Source organism: Rhododendron vialii, chromosome 9a (assembly GCF_030253575.1).
Source record: "Rhododendron vialii isolate Sample 1 chromosome 9a, ASM3025357v1".
Lineage (NCBI taxonomy): Eukaryota > Viridiplantae > Streptophyta > Magnoliopsida > Ericales > Ericaceae > Rhododendron > Rhododendron vialii.
Genome location: NC_080565.1, coordinates 40,244,839 through 40,269,471, shown reverse-complemented (window position 1 = coordinate 40,269,471; position 24,633 = coordinate 40,244,839). Strand labels below are relative to the sequence as shown.

At 38.6% G+C, this 24,633-nt stretch overlaps 4 protein-coding genes and 1 non-coding gene across 8 annotated transcripts; 4 read left to right on the top strand and 1 right to left on the bottom strand.

Annotated features, from left to right (window-relative positions):
• Positions 1-789: 789 nt before the first annotated feature.
• On the top strand, positions 790-5,808 carry LOC131300965 (heat stress transcription factor A-1b-like). Of its 3 annotated transcripts, none has more exons than XM_058327043.1 (3): positions 790-1,226; positions 3,580-4,952; positions 5,493-5,808. In XM_058327043.1, the coding sequence occupies exons 1-2, from the start codon at positions 825-827 to the stop codon at positions 4,909-4,911; spliced, it is 1,734 nt and encodes a 577-aa protein (XP_058183026.1). In that variant the 5' UTR covers positions 790-824; the 3' UTR covers positions 4,912-4,952; positions 5,493-5,808. The 3 variants fall into 3 exon arrangements, with proteins under 3 accessions (XP_058183026.1, XP_058183025.1, XP_058183024.1); XM_058327042.1 differs by having other exon boundaries at positions 5,351-5,808; XM_058327041.1 differs by lacking the exon at positions 5,493-5,808 and having other exon boundaries at positions 3,580-5,349.
• A 2,715-nt stretch (positions 5,809-8,523) lies between these two features.
• TRNAY-GUA (transfer RNA tyrosine (anticodon GUA)) lies at positions 8,524-8,618 on the top strand. The gene is made up of 2 exons: positions 8,524-8,560; positions 8,583-8,618. It is a non-coding gene; the product is annotated as a tRNA-Tyr (tRNA).
• Positions 8,619-9,974: 1,356 nt separating this feature from the next.
• Positions 9,975-15,903, bottom strand: LOC131300966 (uncharacterized). Of its 2 annotated transcripts, none has more exons than XM_058327044.1 (8): positions 15,649-15,903; positions 12,869-13,099; positions 12,711-12,769; positions 12,220-12,279; positions 12,059-12,128; positions 10,862-10,931; positions 10,493-10,519; positions 9,975-10,260 (listed from the first exon to the last, which is right to left on the bottom strand). In XM_058327044.1, the coding sequence occupies exons 2-8, from the start codon at positions 13,076-13,078 to the stop codon at positions 10,211-10,213; spliced, it is 546 nt and encodes a 181-aa protein (XP_058183027.1). In that variant the 5' UTR covers positions 13,079-13,099; positions 15,649-15,903; the 3' UTR covers positions 9,975-10,210. The 2 variants fall into 2 exon arrangements, with proteins under 2 accessions (XP_058183027.1, XP_058183028.1); XM_058327045.1 differs by having other exon boundaries at positions 12,869-13,087; positions 15,636-15,884.
• A 1,775-nt stretch (positions 15,904-17,678) lies between these two features.
• Positions 17,679-21,326, top strand: LOC131300964 (TOM1-like protein 1). The gene is made up of 3 exons (XM_058327040.1): positions 17,679-18,419; positions 18,624-18,869; positions 20,710-21,326. The coding sequence occupies exons 1-3, from the start codon at positions 17,898-17,900 to the stop codon at positions 21,133-21,135; spliced, it is 1,194 nt and encodes a 397-aa protein (XP_058183023.1). The 5' UTR covers positions 17,679-17,897; the 3' UTR covers positions 21,136-21,326.
• A 676-nt stretch (positions 21,327-22,002) lies between these two features.
• LOC131300963 (FAS1 domain-containing protein SELMODRAFT_448915-like) lies at positions 22,003-22,971 on the top strand. The gene has a single exon (XM_058327039.1). It carries the CDS (start codon positions 22,056-22,058, stop codon positions 22,857-22,859), a length of 804 nt encoding a protein of 267 aa, XP_058183022.1. The 5' UTR covers positions 22,003-22,055; the 3' UTR covers positions 22,860-22,971.
• The last annotated feature ends 1,662 nt before the right edge of the window (positions 22,972-24,633 follow it).

Sequence of the window (24,633 nt, the reverse complement as noted above, 5' to 3'; positions counted from 1 at the left end):
TATTCCGCTAAGGGAAGAAGAAAATGAACTGGTCAATGGAGAGAGAGAGAGAGAGAGAGAGAGAGAGAGAGAGAGAGAGAGAGAGATGGGTTTGTGTAAAGTCTGAAAAATTTCATCTTTGAGATGGTTGTGTATGCTAGAAAGAGAAGGAGAGGGTAATTTTGTCTTTGGGTTTAAAAAATAATAGCCTGGAAAAATTTTCTATCCAAAACCTTAACAGACAACAAACGGAAGGGTTAGGGTGGCAGCGAAATAATAGTTAAAGGGGGTTAAGTGTTCAATTGAGTAGTTGGAGGGGGCAAAGTGTGGCCGGGTGATAGTTTAAGGGGGCAAAGTATAATTTCTCCTAAAATTTAAAAATATACAATATGAATTTTATTTAAAAGATCTCAAGATATTTAATATGGTAAAAAAATTAAAAAATTATTTTTTATTTATATTATTTTTTAGTTTGAATATGTGATTCTAACGCTTTTTGTTACTAGTATGGTACCTCTAGTAAGTAAGTTTGTTAAAAAAAAAACTAAGAGCAGGGACAATTCGCAGGAACAAATGCGTTTGGCTCCATTTGGATTCCGAAAAAATCTAAAAAAATATTCATAAATTTTTGAATTTTATTTTATGGGGCCTTGTAAAAAATCAGCTCCAATAGATATCGATAAGTATTACTTTTGAATAAGTAGGGGCGAATAGGATCCCATAAAAAAAATATTTAAAAATTTATGAATATTTTTTTAGATTTTTTCGGAATCTAAATAGGGCTAAACGCGTTTGTTCCTGCGTCCGCTTAGATCCTTGTCTGTCTCGCGTGGCGTGCAGACGCAATGCTCTTCCTCTTTCTTCACTCCACCGCTTCGGCCAGGAAAAATTCCCGGCAGCCCCCCTTTGCCTCCTCCTGTTATAACCTTACCTACCTCCCCTCTTTTTGCCCTTACTACTTTGTTGTTAATCATTTCATGGACGGAAGAGGAGGAGGAGGAGGCGGCCAAGCCGCAGCGATGATTCCAACCTCAGCGGCGACGAGCGGAATTTCGAATTCTCCGCCTCCTTTTCTTAGCAAAACATATGACATGGTCGACGATCCATCCACGGATTCGATTGTGTCGTGGAGTAAAAGTAACAACAGCTTTGCTGTCTGGAACGTGCCTGAGTTTTCTAGACATCTCTTGCCTAAGTACTTCAAGCACAACAACTTCTCTAGCTTCGTCAGACAGTTGAATACTTATGTGAGTTAGCTAATCCCCCGATATCTCTCTCTAGTTGAATACCTAATAACTACTCGATTGATGTCTTTTTTGATCTTGTTGACTCTCTTATTGCATCCAACTCCAAGTAAAGTTGTTGCTTTAGGAATTACGTTTTAATGTTTCCACTTTCAAGTTTGAAGATGCTGGGATCAAGCAGCTCGCCTTCTTTTGTAACACATGACACATCTTGAACTTTATCATCCGGTAGAGTTTGTGGAACTCTTTGTCTCACCACACGAAAATGTTCAGTTAAACTGAAAAAGGTTACTGTTGTCAAACTGCTTATTTCTGTATAGACTGAAAATTTGGGTAAGCGGTTTCCAATTCTGACTGAAACCCTCTTAATTACAGCTTGATTCCAAGAATTTTTGAAAGAAAAAAAAATACACATAACGTTGTCTATCAAGGGGGTTGGGTTTCCTGGGAAAGGTTGGTTGCCTAAGGATGTGTTTGGATCAAGGATTTTGGGAGGGATTTATTGAGTGAAAGGAAAAAGGTGAAGGAAAAGGCAAGAAGCTAATAAAGTGAGAGCTGAAATTTATTCATTGGTTTCCGCATGTTTCCTTTCCCTTGGTAAAACCCTCCACATTTTCATGATCAAAATACAGCCTATAGCGGATCAAAAAAAAAAAAACAGCCTATAGGGAATCTGGAAGGTTCGGGACATAACACTGTTGTGGTACCAAAAAATATAGGATGTAACTAATCAATTCAGAAAATGGTTGTGAAGTTGTCCCGGCAACATTAATGGTGTGATGGAAATAATTTAACTCCATAAATTATTGTTGACACTCTCCAACAACGTCAACTGCTTTATCAAAGTCAGCCAGAGTGCAAGATGTTTTTTCTCCAATGCTGCGACAAGTTAATGGTTGGATATTTAGAATCACCTCTTGAGGATGCTTGTCACCTTATATTAGATAAAGCGGTTGTGCTGATGGAACTTTATTATCTGATTATGTCAGGGTTTTTGTCTGTGCTTGCACTTTGTATGAGCATTAGCACTCAATTTAATTTTATAAGCGCGTCTTATGGACCTTGTGCCATACAATATTCAAGCTGAACATCAAGTCTACCAGGTTACCCCGTAAGCCAAAGGCCAGGTGCGTGTTCATGGAACTTATGTGCTATTTTTTCAACAGAAGATGTAAAGCATGAACTAGTTATATTCCTATTTAGAAAACACAGATGCATAACTTTTCTGGGTAGTTAGCAGTTTTCTATTTTGACCACTGTAAAGACCATTGTTGATCTAACCTTTGTTGCTAACTTGCTATGTCTTCTCTCTATCATTTTTAGTGGCCTTCCTTTAAATTGTGTTGCGTTTATGGTTCAGGTTCAATAACCCTTCTAGTATAAGTTTCGTATTATAATTTGTGCATTTTGCCATACAGAATTTATGTTCATATTCTCCTATTTTTCTTTAGAAAAAGGTTTAATTTTTTCATGTTAACAAATGGTTAGATTTATGCCCTGGGAACACTTAGCTTACAAATACTACAAGACAGCATTATAGTTTGTGGGTTAAATCATTGTTTTAAAAAGCTCTAGTTACACCATGGGGTGAGGCGAGGCCCATGCCTTATTAGAGAGAGGCGCAATTTGTAGAGAAATACAGTTGTAATACAGGCAGAATATTCAACATAAGCAAATATTTTGATCCTTCATGATAGTATGATTCCACTTGGAAGTGTTCAAATCAGCAAATACCAACACAAACCTGACATTCATAAATAACTCGTAATGCAGCGCTCAACTTTAGAATCCTCCAACTTTCTCCAGAGTTCACTATTGAACTATAGATTTCCTTTTGTTTTGTGCAAATATCTAGCGTTTTCCCAACTTGTAAACCCTTAAAATTTAAAAATCAATGGTTGAGAGAAAATCTTGAGCAATCTAGAAAAAGACACTGAGGCTCACCTCATGGATGTTGCCGTGATGTGCACACCTCAGAAACCTCGCGCGCGCTTCACATACTGCACCAAAGTGTTGGAGGCATTTTGGCTGCGCCTTGCGTAGCCTTTTAGACCACTGCATTCTTAAGATTACGCAAATAATACCAAGCTACCATTGTATGTGCAATTAGCTTCAACCTGCGTCTTCTAGAGATTGCATTAATTTATCATACAAACTTGATATCGCAAGCTCCACTCCATGAATAAACACCATGCTTTCCAAGATACGCAGAATTCCTACTTGCAATTGGTAAGTTGAGATTGAAGTACTTCCATAGTTCTCTTCTTAATTTCATTGATATGATTGTCATGTCATGAATTGACTGTATCTTTCTATTTTAGATTTAGTTTCTTTTCTTTTCTGCTTTATCAATCAGGGTTTCAGGAAGGTTGATCCAGATCGCTGGGAGTTTGCAAATGAAGGGTTTCTTAGAGGTCAGAAACACCTTCTGAAGATCATAAGCAGAAGGAAACCTGTCCATGTAAATAACTATCAACAAGCTCCTCAATTCCAAGGGAAATCAGTTCCTCAAGTCCAGGGGAAATCAGTTCCTCAAGTCCAGGGGAAATCAGTCGTGTCTTGTGTTGAAGTTGGGAAGTTTGGGCTTGAGGAAGAGGTTGAAAGATTAAGAAGGGATAAGAATGTCCTTATGCAGGAGCTGGTCAGATTGATGCAGAAGCAGCAAGCAACCGATCACCAGTTGCAAGCTGTTGGGCAGCGTGTTCAAGTGATGGAGCAGCGGCAAAAGCAAACCATGTCATTCCTTGCAAAGGCCATGCAGAACCCTGGCTTCCTAGCTCAGCTAGTACAACAGCCGAATGAAAACAACAGGTCCAATCCTAAAGTTAACAAGAAAAGGAGACTCCCAAACAAGGAAGAAGAAAGTAATTCAGTCTGCAAATTTGGCCCTACCTCACCTGATGGACAGATTGTCAATTATCAACCTTTAATGAATGAAGCAGCAAAAGCAATGCTGCTGCAAATCTTGAATCTCAATGCATCTCCTAGGTTGGAATCTACTGTCAACCACCCCAATCTCCTGATTGGTAGCGTACCTTCTCCATCCAGTGCATTAGGTAGGGGTAGCTCTTCCAGTCGAACTTCTGGAGTGACCCTTTCAGAGGTTCTACCAATGTCTTCAGAGTCTTGCTTATCAGCAGAGATAGGTTTACCTTTCAGCTGTCCCTCAGCTGCAGTTTCTGACATCGAATCTTCCCCTTCCATGGCATCTGGCCCAATTAAAGTAGCTCAGTTCCCCGAAATTAACAGTAGTTTGGCAGAAGATAAAGTTCTGTTTGATTTCTCCGAAGTGTGGGGAATCTTGCCAGAAAGCACATTTGAAGTCTCTGGGTTGAACTTTGGGGAATCAGATACTGGGAACACAGAATATAGGAATTTAATGTCTGGATTCATCAATGGTCCAATGCCTGTTGTGACTAATGATCTCTCTTCTGACACTGAGGTTGATGTTATGGTGGATGAGATTCCCAAGCTTCCAGGGATAAATGATGCTTTCTGGGAACAGTTTCTTTCAGTGAGCCCACTTACTGGGAATGCAGATGAGATTGGTTCAAATGAAGTGGAAGGCAGTATTGGCAAGGAAGAGGATCTACCGACAGGTTGGGAAATTGGATTGGACAAGACCCAGCGTATGAATCATCTTACGGAACAAATGGGACTTCTTGCATCAGAGGCCCAAATGGGGTGACCTTGCCTTCTTTATTGTGTATCTGCATGTGTCATCTAGAGGTAATTTAAAAATTCTAGATCAGCTATGTACTTCTGTAACTTTGAGGATGTTGCGTACGACATAGGGAAATCAGAGTACTACAATCAGATTTAAGAGTGGGTGGAGGAGCGCTTGATGATCATCTCCACCCACTTCAGTGACTGCGGGACAGTCAACCGATAATTAATCTGATTAGAGTATACTTTTAACCTATCAGTTTTGGTGTTGCTGTGATTCTCATCAGTTTTCATAGCGACACAATATTTTTCCTAGCATATCATCTCTTAGTCACCTTGTGGGTTCGTGTAAAACGTCATTTGTATTTACTGTTGCTTTGATTTCGAGAATGTGCAGTTTTTGTATGTCCTGTTCTAGAGAAGCATCAGTTTCTCTAATGAAGTTTTCTTGTTTCATTTAGAGACTTGTTCACAATCTTCTTGCTGATTAATTTCCTAATCCTAGACCTCTATTGATGTGGAAGTGGAACCCAAAGGCCTGAGTTGTGTTTCAGACAAGCAAAAACCTGTTGAGATTTCTACCTTTAATATGGTTCTGTACAGGTCAATGTTCTGCAACTGCTTGGACGATGCTTTTGTTCAACGCCTAGATGGCCGGTTTGTGGTTGATGCTTTAAAAATGTTGGCTTTTTGTCTGTAGTTCATAGACCTCTCAGACATAGCTCATGCAGTGTCCTTTATATTAGCACTGCTTTATGATGCAATGACACGCTTTCATGTATTCTGGTAAATAATTAGTCCTCGGTGAGAGGATTGATTTGAAGGATGAATTGTATCGAGTACCCCATGTAAATGTTTTGCGATGGATTACTACTGGCCCCACTTATAACACCAGCTGTGAAACCCGCTTTGAATTCAACTTCAGTGCTGGAGAGCATCCATGAGCTTTTATCTAAGTGGGGTTGGACACATTGGTGAAACGCATCTAATGAAATCCACCACTCTAATTCAATTTTGCATTCATGGAGATGGCTAAGTTATTTTTGTTGAGGATGTTCTTGTTATGCCATAAACTTTACGAAGACTAGAAATGATCATTAGGATAAGGTATGCCTAAAGATGATTCGAAAGGAGAGGATATTTGCCTGCAAGTGCTTGTGTGAGTAGGTGCGGGGTCTACACATTGCAAGTGTTTCTGTGAGTGTGTTTGTCCATGTGCATTTGTGGTTTGGGCAGGTTTTGGGTTTAGTAGATGACATTATATGGAATTGGTTGTACTATGTTTGATTTAGTTCAGGTGCGATAAAGAATGAAATTAAAAGGAAGCTCCTTTATTTACCGGAAGATGAGTAGTACCACTCCGGCCTAATGGCCCTAATCCAATCTCGTCTTTGTACTTCATGCATGTTCTCCAAAGAAGTACATCCTCTATAATTCGATAGTCAAACAGCCCTACGGGCTTTTAACTTGATTTTCTCGTAGATTGTTATGCAGGCATTTTTTGGGTTGCTGTCATGTTCATCATAGTTAAATCTAATGGTCAGAACTCAGAATCGCCCCCCCTCTCTATCAGCAAGGTTTTCAATAAGTTCTCTTTTTCACTTGCACTCTCATCTCTCTATTTATTTCTCTTCACTTATTACTTAAAAAATCTCCTTCAAAATTTTATCAAACAAACTGTTAGGCCCTGTTTGTACCCAAAAACAAACGGGGTCTTAGTGTTTTGGATTCATAAGTCAATGTATGCGGATCGATTGGACCCATTTGTCATAAGGTAATTAAATGATCAATGTGACATTTATCGGGAAAGTGATGCAATTGGAACACCTAGCAGACCATTCTTGATAACTGCAATTGGAACACCAAGCAGACCATTCTTGATAACTAACTTGGCCGCCTTCCAGAAGAAAGGACTCCAATTTACTACCAACTGATTCAATTTAAACTATTGGGATAAGAAGTTGTCCAATTCTTTTATAACCACAAATACACTCACTCACATGAGATCTACACTACACATTCATAGTGTGTGAGGCCCACAAATAAATATGAGTGTGTATATTTACCTGAATGATAAGTTTGTGGTTGTAGACTTTTTGAAAATTGTCATTGTCGCAAAATTGTGGTACCATATTATCTTAAAACTGTGACTAGTAAGATAGTTAAGTCATTTTCTGCCTTTCATTTTTTTTTTAATTATCTATATTTTTTTGCTAAGTTAACATCGCGAGAGCACTTTAATCAGTTTAGTTGTTAATGCGAATAACCAACCAGAATCAGCATCGGTATGGAGTGAGATGAATTACATTATGAAACACATGGAAGGGCTATTATCAATCCAACCTAAACCTCAATCGCATAAATTAAGCTGCTCTACTAGAAATGAGTAATCTTCCGAGCCCATTCGGGGCATAGGGCCGGCTTTATCAGATGATTTGCTGAATCTTGCCTAGGGATTGCAAGCCCTTTAAACCTGTTAGATACGGGTAGATGACATTTATGACGAATGTTTTCCATATATCGTTGGATGGATTGCATAGATGGAGCTTTTGTTTATTTGTATTCCAAATGTTAAACGCGTATGTATGGAGTAAGATGCATGTGCAACTAATAATCTAGTCTCAAGCCACTTGTCAAATTGTAGCTCTGTCAAAGGGAAATTGCATCTTCCGAAATTGCTGCTTTATTTATGCCTATTTGGTTGGGGTCTGGAATGGAAATCTCATCAAGGTAGCAAACTTGATCAGTTGCAGACGTCTCCCGATCCCTTCCATCTGAAACAGTCAGTTTTTTTCACACAAATTTGCTGGGTTTCAATGCACTATCAAGCTGTGTATATCAATGTATGGCATGCCCACACTCTCCCAAACTTCAGCCTTCTTTGAACCTAAGAAGAAAAATGCACGCATGTAGGATATATTTTTCAATCTTAAAAGCATCGGTCTTGCTATTGTCAGCCCAGTAAACCACAAGAAAAACACGTATTCATATGTATTTTATATATTCTTTAATACACATTCACACACTTACTATTGTCAACTCATTGGGCTGATTTTAGAATTTTCCTAAAAGTATTCGTAAAAGAGAAAATTTAGTTTCTCGGATACAAAGGGGTTGCATGCATTTGTTAATTGAATTGAATGAGCCACCATAATTAGCTCTCTCTTTTAAGATGATGCACAAAAGAATAAAGACAGAAACCGTGGGTTCCACACGGCTATTGTGGACCCCTCTATGCGTTTTTTGTTGTAATCTGAACCATTCATCTATTAGGGCCTGCAGAGTATTATATCCACGCAAAAAATTCAGTTTGATTGGAGATCGATTGGTATAAAATGGAAGGTCTGGTTTTTTCAATAATTTTAAGTTAAATTATCCACAGCGGCGCATTTTATATACATATATTCAATTTTTGATCTATCTATAGATATAGATATCCGATCAAATTACTTTTTTTGTGTGAACATATGTTTTTGCAGTCTTACAAAAAGAACGGTTCTACTCATGACAGTATAAAACGCACAGTGAGGCCCAGAACTACAATGGCAGAAAACTCATGGGATTGATTGCCCGTGGAAAGAATTTAAACTTACTGTAATTAAAATTTATAAATGTTGCATCTGTTGGCAACAAACCGACCTTAGCTCAGTTGGTAGAGCGGAGGACTGTAGTTGGTTGCAGGGCCCACAGCTTATCCTTAGGTCGCTGGTTCGAATCCGGCAGGTCGGAATTTTTTTCCCTTTTTTAAATCCTAGTGCTTTCCCTCTAGATCTCTCTCTCTCTCTCCAGATTTCAATGGTACTCCTTTTCCTCATTACCCTCTAGTGCAACTCTATTTCTTTTTGGTTAAACGGAACTTTCATTAAAGAAAATTAAAACAGTACATTCTAGGAATATTGTTTCCCAATAGAGTCTGCATGAAACAAATTAACAATACATAAAAGAATATCAAAATAGATATGTATCTCTCCCACTAAAATTAATTGGAGCATCATTGGCAAGAGCAAAGGCGCATTAGCTAGTTTGCTTCACAGTGGATATGCTTTAACCTTATCTCGTAAAATCTCCACATTAGGAACCTACAATCATGTATGACATTGCTTGACTAATCAAAAGAAAAAATCATGTATGACATTGTTAAGTGAATGATTGTCAATATTAGAGGCAGAGATTAGATGGATGGCTCCAAGACCATCCACCTCGACTTCCAACCTGTGAATGTTTTCCATAATAGCAAAGTTTAGGCCGTCCCTAATCGTTGACATTTCTGCCATGAGACTCGAATTAGCTTCCATTTTTCGATGAAAACAAGCCTTGCCATTGGCCCCTTTGATCCCTAATTAGACCACTTGTCGCAGCTATACCTATATCAAGATTTACCGCCCCATCCATGTAGAGTTTGAAAACACCTATAGGAGGTGGTGACCAATTAACAAAAATGTTATTCCTCCTCCTCTGGCTTGTTTGTTTCACCGTGTAAAACCATTCCAGTGATTGAGCTAAAATGAGTTTGGTGACTTGCATAGGTTGGTTAGAACCCGAGTTGAAATCAGACAAACATTTGTTTCTTTGACACCAAATTTGCCAATAGGCAAAGGGGAAGATGAGGCTCCAGTGTACCCAGAATGGTGAGAGCCAAGGCCCAAGGATGCGGGTGAGTGACCCAAACCTGGAGAGGATCCGTGAAATGGAGGAGAGGAAAACCAAGATTCACCCAGATTTCAGCTGCCCGTGGGCAATCATGTAAGACAGGAGTCCGAAGGGACAATACGATGGTGTAGATTATCTTGTGTAGAAAGGCGATGTTGAACCAGCAACCAAGACCAGTCGGAAGGGGAAACGGTAAAAGGGGTCTCTCTCTCTCTCTCTCTCTCTCTCTATATATATATATATATATATGTGTGTGTGTGTGTGTGTGTGTGTGTGTGTGTGTGTGTGTTGCAATCACACCTGATGTACACAGAAGTCTGGTCGTCGTAGGCTTGTAGCTTTGCTTAAAACCGCCAATGTCTTAAACGGATTTGGGAATCTTCTATCTTATCAGAGCCTCAGCGGTGCCAATCAGAGCTCCGAACCCATCCTGAGTTTTACATAAATGTGACGATTGCATTCATGATGAGAAACTCAAAATATGTCAAAAGGTCTTGCAGAAACACATCATTCGCTCGGTTGCAAATTACATTAATGATTCAACTTCCCTACCGCTGATCATCTCGCTTGAACAGAACATGTTTCCATCACTGAATGAAACCATTACAGAATTTTCTTTACCACCACAAATGATAACGTAACTCTCCCAGCCATATCAATGACGGCATTCACTACAAAAGCTTTAGTCCACCAGTCACGTCATCAACCATGTCGGCAGGCCCTGCAATTATACAAGCATATTAGTCCGACAAACTTCAGGAGAGAAATGTAACTTGATAAGACTTGTCTATGACGATGGAGAAATTTTATTGCCATACAGTAATGGTCAGATTAAGTGTGTGATTTCTTCTCATGGAAAAAGCCTATCTTAAGGGGCTAATGACAAACAGCAGTTGTAATTATCAATAGTACGACTACAAGGTTCAAAATAATTTGAGAAGAAACAAACTTACCCATGATAGCCATTACTGTCCTCGAATCTGAAGGAAAAAAGCAGAATGAGAAACAGTAAGAAAACTGCAAATTGAATCATAAGGCTTAAACGAAAATGCAAAATCGGCTGCAAGAATCAATTGAATGGACTTTCTGCCACTTTACTACAGAAACATTAACCCTATCAATATTAGCTTTTCTCCATGTAACTTGTGGAAACAACCCAACTACGGTTCTTAAACATAGATTCCAATACTAGCTCCAAGCAAGTCACAATATCTACTACGCTGAAAACCGTAGAACTTAGAATCCATCGAACCACATATCTACCAAACCACCTTACAGCAAACAAAAGCTACAATATTGAAGAGAGCTAATTTGCAACTCACTAGGAGCAATTTGTGTCCTCCCTGCATCAATTGTGATATGCGTTGGTAAGTTTAGTGATTGCGCCCTTTCCTGTCAAGGTTGAACAAAAGGATGAGCTCATGACAAGAAATCACACAGGGACAAAGAAACTACAATAAAGCGGAAGGGATAAATGCTTTATGCATAACCATGTAAGAGAAAACAAGAGACCTTTTCCTCAGCAAAAAAGAAGTGGCAAATGACAAACACACACAAAAAACAGATAAATTGATTACAATACAACATGCCTCAACATATTTTTTTTTAATCGGCAACATGCCTCAACATTAGCTGACCCCAAATAGGTAAGGTCGTAAAAAGACAAATTATGACTCAAGCCCCATCAGTTCATCACTGAGCAAGGAACACCAATCACAAGGGGTCTCTATCTCTATTCCGGAGTCCTTACCTAGACTGGTATCATCATGGTGCCATTTGGGGGGAACTTCAGGTGCAAGGGCTAAGACTTAGGGACATGCTCAAATGGAGATTTACTTACCAGACAAGGTATCCTTGAGTGCATAAGCTCGAGGCTAAGGCTCCGGATACCTTGGTCTTGACTAGCATAGCTGGATCCTCGAAACACATAGAGATGTACGATTGGTTCATTTGTCACTAACGATGCTGACCCATAGAGACCAAAGACATGGAGACATACATTTCAGCCAACCAAAAAAATCCGTAAACAAGTACATACACATGTGGGTCAACTCTTCTTCAATAACGCCTCGTCTCAGTAATCTATGGTTAATAAGGAGTGGCAAATGAAGGGCTACGGGGAAGTTTTCTGTAATATTTGCAACAAATTTCCATAACCGTTGCCCAAATGTAGTCCACATTGCAAATAATCAAAACAAGATAAGAGGGGAAGTAACAAGGAGGCCCAAGAAGCATAAAGAAATGGGGGATAATTTTTAAGAATGACACACAAACTTGAAGAGGAGGCCCAAAGTCAACGACTACAAGATTTGAAACAAGCGCTCACATAGAAGTTCCTTTGCTCTTTGACAAGCAAAAAGTGAAGGCAATCACAGATGAAAGCGAGCCATACAGGCAAAGGGTATGGAGAATGTATATTTTCCTTTGCTACAAAGCATTCTCCTAAGTGACATGACAGACGATAGAGTTCATAAAAAATGCAGTTTAGGTGCAATCACAATGATTTATGTCATACTAACCTGTAGAACTAACAAATCTTCTTCGTTTTCGATTTTCACAACCACTTTGACCTGCCCGCACATCTCCCACCTGCAAATGGACAAAGCCAGGTCCGACCAAAGATAGGTTGACAACATGACACGTTGACCCAAAATAAATCCTCAATTAATATGAAAAGTACCTGTTCAAAGATTTGGGTGCCCGACGGAGGAGCTTCTTGTAGAGACCCAAAGTCGCATGACTAAACACCAGGATAAATTTTGTCACGAACAGATCAGAAAAGGTCAGAAAAACATTCCAAGGAGAATGCAAATAAAGCATGATAAACCAAAGCTCAATAGGCTTTCTCGAATTGTGAATAATAAGGTGGCAAAGGTTATAAGAAAGTATGAAACCCTTGGCATTTCAACCATCTAACTCCCCTCTTCTACAAATTGCAAGGTGTTTTATCCATCACACAGTACGTGTATGATACCTAACGCCTTTCATGCTCACTTAATTCGAAATTTTCTTCTCAAACACCTCTCTTCTGTCTGAACATACATGGTCCCAAACTAACACCCCATATTATTAATTCGAAAGTTGCAACTGATAATATGTCAGCTGGTTTTTTATTAAATGTCCAAGAGGAAAGGCGAAACATAGTCGTGTAGACTGAGAACTAATCCCCACCTGCATTGAGCAGCAATCTTCCCTTTCCCCATCTTTAAGTCATTCCTTACCACCAAAACCTGCATTAATCAAAAGAAAGCCAGGTTCTAGTCAATTCAACTTAAGATAGCATACGTACATATATTTTTATATAGAGAGAGAGCAAAGTGACATGAAACCATTTTGAAATCTTCTAGAATGTCTGCCAGCTTTTCAATCTCAAGAGGTTCTTTCGGCCAACTCTTCTTGTTTACATCCACAGCTGAGGTCTCTTTAGCCACTCTAGTTGAGACAAATTTGCAAGCAGGATACCGTGCACTGAGTAGGTACCCCAAAGCAAAACAGCCTGCCCCTACTAGAAGGGCACTGAACCACGTCATATCTATCATCTCCAAATGCTAAAAAACACCCTGCATAGTTATCAAGCCATACGTCACTAGGTACACAAGTTCTAAACATCGTTTGATTTCAAATAGCTTCATAAATATTTCGCCATACGAAGATGAAATCCAGGCTTAGAAAGGGTTCTTGTATGACCGTAGAAACAAACTAGGTGGCAGGATCATTGTATAGAAATATTGGAAGACCTCGGGCACTTAAATTCGACATCTAGAAATTTGATTGCTTTCTTCATTTCACTCTAAGCATTCCTTTAAACGCATACAAAAATATGGCTTTAGCAACCCTAGAAATAATAATGGCAGTCTGTAACTCATCTTCCCCAAAAAATTTGGATATCGCAACAGCAGTATGCAATTGTGTAACTTCCATAATGTATACAAATTAACATCCATCCTCTCATAATCTCTATTTGGTCAACATCAAATCTATGAACTCCAGAGAAGTACAATGATAACTTGCAAATCCTGTCGGGATGAGGATTTCAAGATTCTAGATGCAAAATCAATTTGACATCAAAACCTTCCTATTTTAAGTGGAAAATACACAGAAGCACTAAATGGAAGACAGTTCAACCTGGCATGGAAACCTAGTATGTGCCAACTTTACATTAGTTTTGATCTAACTGGAAACAAGGCCTAATTGTTTAGCTTCTGACATAATATTCACCATTAGCAACCGATACAAATATGTAGCGACCCGACAAGGCCCAAGGGTGAGTTAGGCCTTGAACTTTATTTGAATGTTCTTAGATAGCTTTCTCTCCAACCACCGTGGGTGATCAGCAGGTTGGGATGGGGGAGTGGAACCAAATTAGCAATTGAACAGGAATTTGGTGATCCCCCAGTCCCTCTTAAATATAACTTTTACGGTCAAGCATTATCGCAATATAAATTTCCAGCATATTGGGTGAATATGGCTTCCATGTATATTGACCTATGAAGCATGGGTTGTACAGATAGCGTACCAGCCACCAGGTACTAGTACTTTGCATGGTACTTCTTAAGTTTACTGGGTGGGCGAAATGCGTGATGGAAACTTTTTCAACAGTTTTTGCCATTCCCCAATATATACTTAAGCCGCACCCCATCCAGAAGAGTATTCTATTTTAGACATACTGCATGTCATGCATTCCTCTAAATTGTAAAAAAGAAAGAACTATATATATATATAACATATATACACACACGCACACATAGTCGTGCACGTACCCAGCTTTTTCTAGGTTTTTCCGTATCAAAGTACCAGTACCGTAACTATAACCGTACTCAATACCCGTACGCGTGCTTCAAAGATCTTGACGATTCAACCATGTTTTGGTGGCAGGCCAAAAGACGTAAAGAACACGGATCGTTGCGAGCAATTAGATCCATATTAGGATAGTTTCAACTTTCGAGAAGAGTTGAGGGTTCCTGCCCAATTGTCGTTTGCCATGTTGATGAGCCTGCAGCAAACAGGCACCAAAGGCTTTTTGACCATAAATTTGGTTCAATACACATGTTTACTGTCCAATTCTCAAATTGATCACGCCCTATAGGTGAGCTTAGCATCCATGCGCAATTCAAACCTCGGGAGAGACTAGCATAGCAACCCACCGCCATGGCCCCCCCACTTAAATCATGGTTTGTCTCCGGGGGGAATCAAACCCTGCTATGTTGTAAGCGCAGGTTCGCCCTTACCATATTGACAACCCATGGGTGGGTCTAGTTACAGATAATACTTACTTAAGTATTCCATAGCAATTCCTTCCTGCTCTAACAAAAACAAACCGAGCCTTAAGTCCCAATCATTCAGGGTCGGCCCCATGAATCCCCTTTTCCATTGAGTCCTGTCAAGGGCATTGTGTTCCATGATATCTAAAACAAACCTAAATCCTTTATGCTCTAACTCTTCTTTTTCTTAACTTTCTAGGTGTAGCAGGGAATGGGTCATTATTTTGACTTGATCATGTCATACTTCTATGTGCAATTGTTCACATGCTAGCCCCAAAAGTTTCGCCCTTGAAAGAGAAAAATCGCAGAAAATAAAGAAATGCATGTAACAGACTCCAATTGATTCAGACACAAAGCTAAGTTTGTTTTGGTTTGGTTTGCCATTAGTAACTGATGCGGTGTTTTTGGTCACAACACTACCATTGCAATTTGTGGTAAAAATTCCAATATGCGTAGTTACAATCTATTGTGTATGAACGTTAGCACGCAATCTTTAATCCCAATTTGAAATGTAAATTTTTTTGGCATTCCAATAGACCAACCCATCAACCCATATGCTTTAATGCCCTCTTGCATTGCCGATAAAGCCTTAATAAAGAGGTGGGAAAGGAAACAATGGATATGAACATCTTCCCAATCAAAGAACGGAACTTTTTCCTAGGACTTCAAACGTCCGAATTGTAAGTAACCAGATAATCAAACTAGACTGAAAACTCTATAACAATGGTAACAAATACAAGAAGCCAAGTATTGATCAGAGCGACTCGCTCGGGAGCTAAAACTCAAACTTTACAGTAATTAAAAAGGTAGAAGTAAGGTAGAAAAACACTAGCACGACGGAGTAGTACCTGGCTGCGACGTGGCTAAAGAAACTGCATTCATCGACTGATGATCTATCTCTCAATCAAATACGCATAGCATAGGACTCTCTCTTGTTGATTTGAATCGAGAGAGAGAGAGAGAGAGAGATGAATCCAAGAAGAAGGCGTGGGTGGGAGTGAGGGCTGTCAGTCTGCAGTTTGCTGCTTCTCAGGGTTCTTTCCGTCTCTTGTTCTTCACAGGCAGCCCTCCAACAAGGAGTATGTCATTTCGGGCAGTTTTCGATACACACTCGTTTAAGGCCTTTATTACATGTACCTATTGTGTTGTTTATATTATGTTATTTTATAAAAAATTATTTTTAGGATTAGTCATTCATAACATTTTATTTCGTATCGTAACTTTTATACTAACAATACGTAACTTTTTAGTAATACATTCATAACATTTTGAGAATCATAATATTTTGATATGTTTTAATGAATGTGCATATGATACACACCAAAATAAGGGAGTGTATTGTAGCACTTCCCCTCATTTTAGCATCATGTTAAATCTATGTTTTTACCCAAATCTTTTAATTAAATGACATACTTGTAGGCTGTTCAAAAAAAAATGACATACTTGTAGTTAATGAATAATACATTTGTAATTAATGAGAATAAAAAGAGTGATTAAAAAAATAGGTATGGATTTGAGTCTTCCCAAATTTGAACCGAAGAAATAGGTAAAACTCAAAATGGTTAGACAAATGGATATGATATTAAATATGAGTTTTTAGCCTTTATACTCAAATTTTGAGTATGTATATTAAAATGGGTAAGAATCGGAGATAAGCAACATAAATTTTGGCATTTTAGCTTATGTTCACACTTAGCAATAAGTTATTGCTTAGTAGAAACAATTTAATATTTTTCAACAATTTTCGCTCGCATATCCATATTACAACTTATTGCTTAATAGAAATAACTTTTATTTGTTAGTGGAAACAACTAACTTATAAACCACGACTTCTCTTTCAAAACTTATTTCCAACCGAAAACAACCCTCCATGTTTGGTATCTTTAAATACCATGGCTTTTCACTTTATTCTGAAGAAGTATTTGCATGTGATTATTCTCGAGTGTAAGGTTTTTAAACAAATTTTTCTTCCAATTTATAGTACCAAAATGCATGCCAAATTATTGCATTTATTTATTTTTACTCCTATTACCTTTATGTTACTCCTATTATCTATGGCTAATATAAAAGAATAAAACCTAAGTAGCATGAACCAGAGAGGTCACGTCCTTATTAGCTCTTAGTATGTGTCTGAACTCCTCAACTAATTTCACATCACACTTGTTGGAAAAATAAATTACTCCTCAACTAATTTCAAATAAATATGTCAAGTAATCATTATATGAAGGAATTTGGAGTAGATTGATATTCAGTTTGACCTCTTAAATTAGAGATTGAGACTTTTTTTCAGAGAAATGTTATATATTATATTTACTTGAGATTTGTCCACTCTTACTTATAGTGTATCTTTTTCGTAGTCGATTGCATTTCGATCCAATCTAATAACACGCGCTATACATCTTTTAGAAATACTGCTAGTATCATAAAACCTCACATTGTGCGTAATTAAGTTTCACACCCTCCATATTATCTCATTTTTTTCTTTCCTGATAATTTAATGCGCAGGAGAAAATATAAGTTTAAGACAACGAGAGAAGAGTGAAATTACTTTAAAAAACAACCAGTCATATACGTGTGTGTTTGCTTATATTTTTTTTCAGAAGTAGTAAAACCCGTCCCCGATGAGAAAAATTGGGTATTAAAAAATGGTGAAAGTACACGGGAAGTTCCTCAACTATTTATTTTTCTTACAAAAAAATTTTAATATTTGAAATTGCTCATATAGATCTCCTCAATTATAATCGTTAATGAATCAACATTTTTCTGTCAAAAAGTTCGATAAGATGAAAGAGTCAGCGTGGATATTTTTTATAAATGAAGGGATCAACATGTATATTTTTAAGGGATAAAATCGTCATTTCGTTGACAGAGTTAGCAAATTTTTTATTCCATATAATTGAGAGGTTTTGTATAAGCAATTTAATACTCCATTAGGAAGTATTTTGGGAAAAAATGATAATTGAAGGACCTTCGTGAACTTTCAATTAGGGATTCTAGCCTTCTAGGTTTGATTAAACATTCTAGGTTTTATGGTTTCCTCAGTAGACGTCGGTCCTGGAAATTTGATACAAACTGGGGTTTCAAGGGAAATTCAAAGATGAGTGAGGATTTGATGGAGAAAGTGAGCGCTTTCGGTGAGAAACTGAGGATTGGAGGAGCTGAAGTTGGTCGAAAGGTGAGTGCTGGCATGTCCTCTATGAGTTTCAAAATGAGGGAGCTCTTCCAAGGCCAGAACGAGGCCGATAAGTTTGTCGAGGAAGCGACGGCCGATACACTTGACGAACCCGATTGGGCCACCAATCTTGAACTCTGTGACATGATTAATCACGACAAGATCAACAGTTTGGAATTGATCCGTGCAATAAAGAACCGGATCAACAGTTTGAAGAGCCCTAGGGTTCAGTTCCTGGCTTTGGTTTTGCTCGAAACCGTTGTTAAGAACTGCGACAAGGCATTCTCGGAGGTTGCATCGGAGAGGGTAGTCGATGAGATGGTGAAGTTGATCGACGATCCGGACACTCTTGTTGAGAACCGTAACAAGGCTCTGATGCTGATCGAAGCTTGGGGGGACTCCTCTGATGACCTTCGTTATTTGCCTGTTTACGAAGAGACTTACAAGGTATCCCTTACCCTTCACATGCATTGTTCTGTTCTTTTTGCACATCCACTCCAGTTTGTTAACTATTCGACCCTAGCTGGCGAAAAAAAATGTTGATTCGGTTTAGTAATATAATAACTAGAAATGGAGTGATTTCACATTGTTAAAATAGTTCTGAAATGTGTACTGGTTTTAACATTTTCATGGTTGTTATATGGTTTATAGAGTTTGAAAGCAAGGGGTATACGCTTCCCTGGCCGGGATAGTGAGAGTTTGGCTCCTATATTTACTCCTCCTCGTTCTGTCACCGCTTCAGAACCAATTACTATTGTTGGCCAACAAAATAATCACGATGTGCGTGGAGAATTCTTTTCAGTTGAACTAATAAAGGAAGCATTTGATGTAGCACGAAACAGTATTGAGCTTCTCACAACAGTTTTATCCTCTTCACCTCCACAAGATGCTTTGAAGGTAATATCAATTCAATGTTGTTGTAGGTAGTTGTAATGTGGATGTCATAATTTTAGTTGATGTCCAATGCAATCTTCTGAGAATTCTGTATGCCAAATGCTTACAAGGTTGGTATAAAATATCCATCAGATTCTTTTCATTGTTAAGATTGCTTGATTCCCTTATTGGCCTCGTCAAGTATTGTTGGTCATGCAGGATAATGGCCTTTTCTTTTCTTTTTTGGATCAGAGATAATGACCTTTGCTTGGTATTTCTGTTACCTAACTACTATGTAAGAAACTTGAATGATCCTACTTTATTGATGATCATTTGTTGCAAGTCATGTGGGCTCTTTTATTGACGCAGTGGAATTCACAAGAGACTAGTTAGCGTACTAGTCCAAACGAGATAAACAACTCGTCGCAACAAGCAAATCTTGTGCACAAGAAAGAAAGAGAGAATCTTTGAATATTATTGATCAAAAAGCTGCATAAACTCTAGGTTACAAACCCTTAAATAGGCTAAAACCCTAGAAACCCTAAAAATAAACTTGGAAAATAAAAAGTCCCAGAATTTGGGGCTTTTCCTAAAACTGAAAACGGGAAAGAAAAACAAGACTTTCCCAAAAAGAATCAACTTAAAAGAAATTACGGTTTAAGAGTTATTAACGAAACAAATCTTTCCTAAAACGGCAAAATAACGCAATTGAAGGCCTAAACGAAGGAATTAGGCCGAAAAGCACCATCGATATCAACTTAGGGTTAATGAGTATTGACCGGAGCGCGAAAATAAGTCAGCCCACCAAGTTTGGGCCTATTCCGAGCTCGTCCGAATTTAGCCAATTTGGGTAATCTGAAATTAAACACTGTTTGGACTTTCGAGGCTTGGCTCGGTCCAGCTGATCATGGAATTGGGCCTCCACGTGTTCTACATCATTTATTTTCATTCACCGACCAGTTGCTATTTTTTAGGGCTTGGTGTCGTATTCCAAAATATATTCTTCTTCTTTACTGAAATTACTTGTTAGTATTACTGTGTCTATGATCTATGGCTCCTGCAGTGCTCCTTTACAGTTGCTCTCGTCCAAAATTCAGTCATAAGAAGCTTATTGTTTTAACCTGCTTGTACTAGAAGTGGGAAATTGAAATACCGACTGAACATATTTGAATTAGGATTAATATCTTCCACTTATCTGCCTAGTCTTCGACAGTTTCTTGTAAGTTTTTATCTTTTCAGTAAATTTACTTGTTCAAACTGGATTGTTGATTTGCTATTGTAAGATTTACAAGTCCATGACACCCTCATAAGCAAGACGCAAGTCAGTGAGACAAAAAGCTATCTCACGTTATTGATGTGTAAGAGCAGCTTGAAATTGCCGTATTTCCGTTAATAGTTCAATCCTTGTCTTCTCTCTAGTGAGCGGGCCCACGAGATACGTGTACAATAAGGCTTCATGACTTAACCTCTCTCTCTTAACCAGGCAATGCATGAATCAAAAGAGCAGAAAAGTTAAAATCACACCAATCAATTCATATTCCCTTTTTCTCTGCAATTATTGGCCATATCATCGTGCATCCCTCATTCTTATTAGAGAAAGCTAATGATTTTGTTCTTGATCTTATTCTAGGGCCTTTGCCAGTGCTTCACCATATGTCCCTCTACACGTTTTTAAACTGCAAGTTGTTGGGTTGTGGCCAGTTTATTAATTGACTTAGCGTTCAGTGTGCATGTGGTTAACAAAGCATAACAAATGATTTTGTTTAATGCATGAACCGTCAATAGTGTGTTTTTTTGGGACAAATTTGGAGATCAATAGTGTCACAGCTTCAATGATTTGTTCACTGCCGATTTTTTTTGGCAGGATGACTTGACCATCGCACTTGTAGACCAGTGTCATCAGTCAAAATATACTGTCCAGAGAATCATTGAGACTTCCGGAGATGATGAGGCCGTGCTCTTCGAGGCCTTGAACATCAATGATGAAATCCAGAAAGTCCTTTCGAAATATGAAGATTTGAAGAAACCTTCTGCAGTTCCAAGGGAACCAGAACCTGCAATGATACCAGTAGCTGTTGAGCCTGAAGATTCACCCAGTGTGGGGACAGAAGATGGTCTAATCAGAAAATCATCAAGTTCTCGAGCTGGTGGAGTCCAGGTAGGAAACAAGGATGACATGATGGATGATTTTGATGAGATGGTTTTTGGCAAAAAAACTGGCGGTACATCTGAATCCAGGCAGGATACAAAGAAACAGCAACCTCCAAAAGATGATCTGATCTCATTTTGAGTTTCTTTCCATAGACAGAATTGGTGATTCCTTTTTCCCTTTGTCATCGTACAATTTTGGGAGTTCGCTACTATTTTTTTCATGCTTATTTTTGTAAGTAATTGATGTCTGGATTTGGCGAGATAAATTAGCTGCGGAGCCATAGAAGAAATGACTATATTGAAGTTTTATATGTGATGGAATTTCTGCAATCTTACCCTTCAACTCATTCTCTCTCTTTCTTTCTTCCTTTTTTGCGGCTCTTCGTATTGACTTACCAGGCCCTGACCCCTTGACCTAGTTGATAGAAACAAGACAACCCACTAGGTTTCAAGGAGGCTGGGTGCCTTTGCCTCCCTCTCTTGTTATTACCGTTTCCAAGAGGAAAGCGAGAAAGAACAACGATACTGTGCAACCATCCTGCATTGATTGAGAATTACTGCAAACTAATTAACAAACTGAGAAAGAGGCACTTCGTGTAGTTTGAGAAACGAACCATGCATGGTGGTTGAACGATGATTCTATAGCTATGGGGTGCTTTAATTATCTGAGAAAATATTTGAACTTTATCCGAACCACTTTCATCACATAAGTCGATTCTTAATAAATCATGAAATGTTCTAACTACGATATCAAGTTTCAATTTGCTCTCCTGGTAAAGGTATCAATATCTTTACAAAAGAAAGTGAGAAGTAGCCGGAAGTGTCTACAAATCCCTGAGGATGAGGATCATATGCTTTATGTACTAAATTTGTTTTGCCCAAATTCATGTGGCATTTTGAGGTTCACCCTTTTTTCTGTTTTTTTAAACTGGTACTCATGCAAGAAACATGACCAAAGTTTGTTGAATCAGCAGGAATGCATTTTAAAGCTAACCCCGCAATTCACGACCCCTAAACCTCTTAACAATCACTCTTAAGAAGATCAAGTACAGAGACAACATGCTACCGATAATGTTATCCCTTTGCAAGACCTCCCACATCCGGATGGCGACCACTTCCATATCCTTGTTAGCTCTTCTCACGGCACTCGTCTCATCATCGGCCCCTACAAACACTATTCCGTCTAGAAACCAAGACCTTTTTTTGGCCACTGAAGAGATGCAGAATGCCAACTACTTCACCTTTGTCATGCTAATCAACATGGCCCCTGCAAACCTAATCCAAGGGAACGTCACCTTCTTGATGCCCAACGACTGGGCACTAGCCAAAACCCTAATGCCGGAGAATGCTGTTTCCGATTTCTTGCTCCTCCATTCCATCCCATCGCCTCTTCTTTTCGACCAGCTTCGTCATTTCCCGACGAGTTCCCTTATTCCAACAGGAAAGCCCGAGTTGATGCTCAAGGTTTCCAACAATGGTTGGGGGAATTTCTATCTAAACAACGTCCGGATCGTTAGGCCCAATGTATGCACTGCTGGATCTTCCATAAGATGTCATGGCATAGATGGGGTAGTAGAAGCCACAATGACACCAGAAAACCACAACACTAGCACACTTCCTTTGCCAACGTGCTCTAGTAGTTCGAGTCCTGCCCCGTTGTTGCCATCACCTCTTCCTGCACCACCACTGGGTGGAGTTAATTTGAAACCTTTGGAGGCCCTGCCGCCATCTGATCTTGATGACGGCGGCAGTAGTACACAAAAATCAGGATCTTGCAAGCGGCTGCTTCTTGGAGGATTTTCAACTTTGGATTTGACAATGACGGGATGTCTGGTTTTGTTAGCGATAGGGTTATCTATATGAATGAAGGAACTTTTGGGTTTGGAAAACTTGTATTTGTGCTCTAATTGAATTAAGCGTGGGTAGTAAACTGTACGTTGGTCAAGAATTAACATGATGATGAGTTCTCAATATATATAGTAAAACATAAAAAGAGGGGCACTCATATAAGCAATGTAATGAGGTTCACACTGCGCACGCGCTTTTGTTGAATTGTTGGAACGCAGACTCAACGAGGAAGTCCTTCAAATGTTAAATTTTTTTTTTCTCATAAAAGATACTAGTAAGAGTATACATAAGTTGCAATATAATTCGAAACTTATTCCTATTTGGGTCGCATTTCTAGCTACCAGTATGATGGCGTGTTGCATTGCCTCATCCAAACCGAACGAGAACTTCCTTATTAATCGTAGATGCTTGATGTTACGTGAGATTTTTTTAGTTCGAAAATCAATACTCTCTCTCTATATATATGTCGCGATCAAGTTTCTAAGCCCGGTTCAGTTTATAAGCATGTATTTGTAGTAAGTGGCGGCTCCAGGGAATCTTCGAAGGATGTTCACAAATTGCACTATACTACCTCAAAAAATCACAACTATATATAAGCAAAAGATTATAAATTAATATCCACAATGCAACAAAAAAATAGCAAAGTATATGAGCTATTACAATTGTGCTCGACGATTTTTCATGTTTAGAAATCGTTGCATAATAGCTTCATCATCTATGATATCAAATACATGCATCACTCTCAATGTAACCAAGCAATCATTCATTCACTCATCTCCACATAGATCTAGCAATTCCCCATTTTTCTTTTTACCACCCCTTTATTTTGATTTTTTTATTTTGTTATTCCTAGTAGTAAAGTAATGGGATGTAAAAAGTAATGGAGTAAATAATGGTTTGTGGGTGGGTGTTCATTTACACGTGGACTAGGTATCATTTTCATGTGAACAGGGTGTTTAAAGGTGGGCTAATCCCGCATTTTCATGTGTGCTGGGTGTTCAAAGGTGGGCTAATTTGAAAATTTTACATGTATTATAGCAAAGGAAAAAAAAAGGGTGTTCATGTGACTATTGATTCAACAATGTAGAGCCGCTGTAGTTCAAAAACTCCAACTAAACTAAGCAGATAGATGCTAACTAGTACGGAGTACTATTATTTCTTAAATATGAATTGTGAGGGCATTCCAGGAGTTTCTTTTCAACAGAGGGAAGGAAGAGAGAAAAAAGCACCCTATTAAATGGGTTGTAAACATTATGTCGAAGTTCACGCATCGGTTAGTCTGGGTTTGAAGAGAGAGAGAGAGAGAGAGAGAGAGAGAGAGAGAGAGAGTAATTAATTAGTTGGGTCAGAGGCTAGCTCAGAGCAAGCATGGGTTGAACCCTTCTGAGAGAGAGAGAGAGAGAGAGAGAGAGAGAGAGAGAGAGAGAGAGAGTAATTAATTAGTTGGGTCAGAGGCTAGCTCAGAGCAAGCATGGGTTGAACCCTTCTATGAAATAGCGACTCACAATATGTTGAGGTTAAGGCTGAACACGTACGTCAAAATAAGTCTAATAATTGTATTGGACTGGTAGACAAATAGGGCCTTTGAAGAAGAGATAATCTAACAACCAAAAATAGAGAATGACAAACAATTGGATTGGCAGACGACTTTAGCTGAAAGCCTGAAACAACTCGTTTTCTTTAAAGTTGCAATTAAGTTGATTTTTGAACCCGAACAAATTAATTCTTTCTCAAATATTTCTTAAGAAACTTTAAAACGACTAACGAAATTAAACTTGGTTTGTAGACA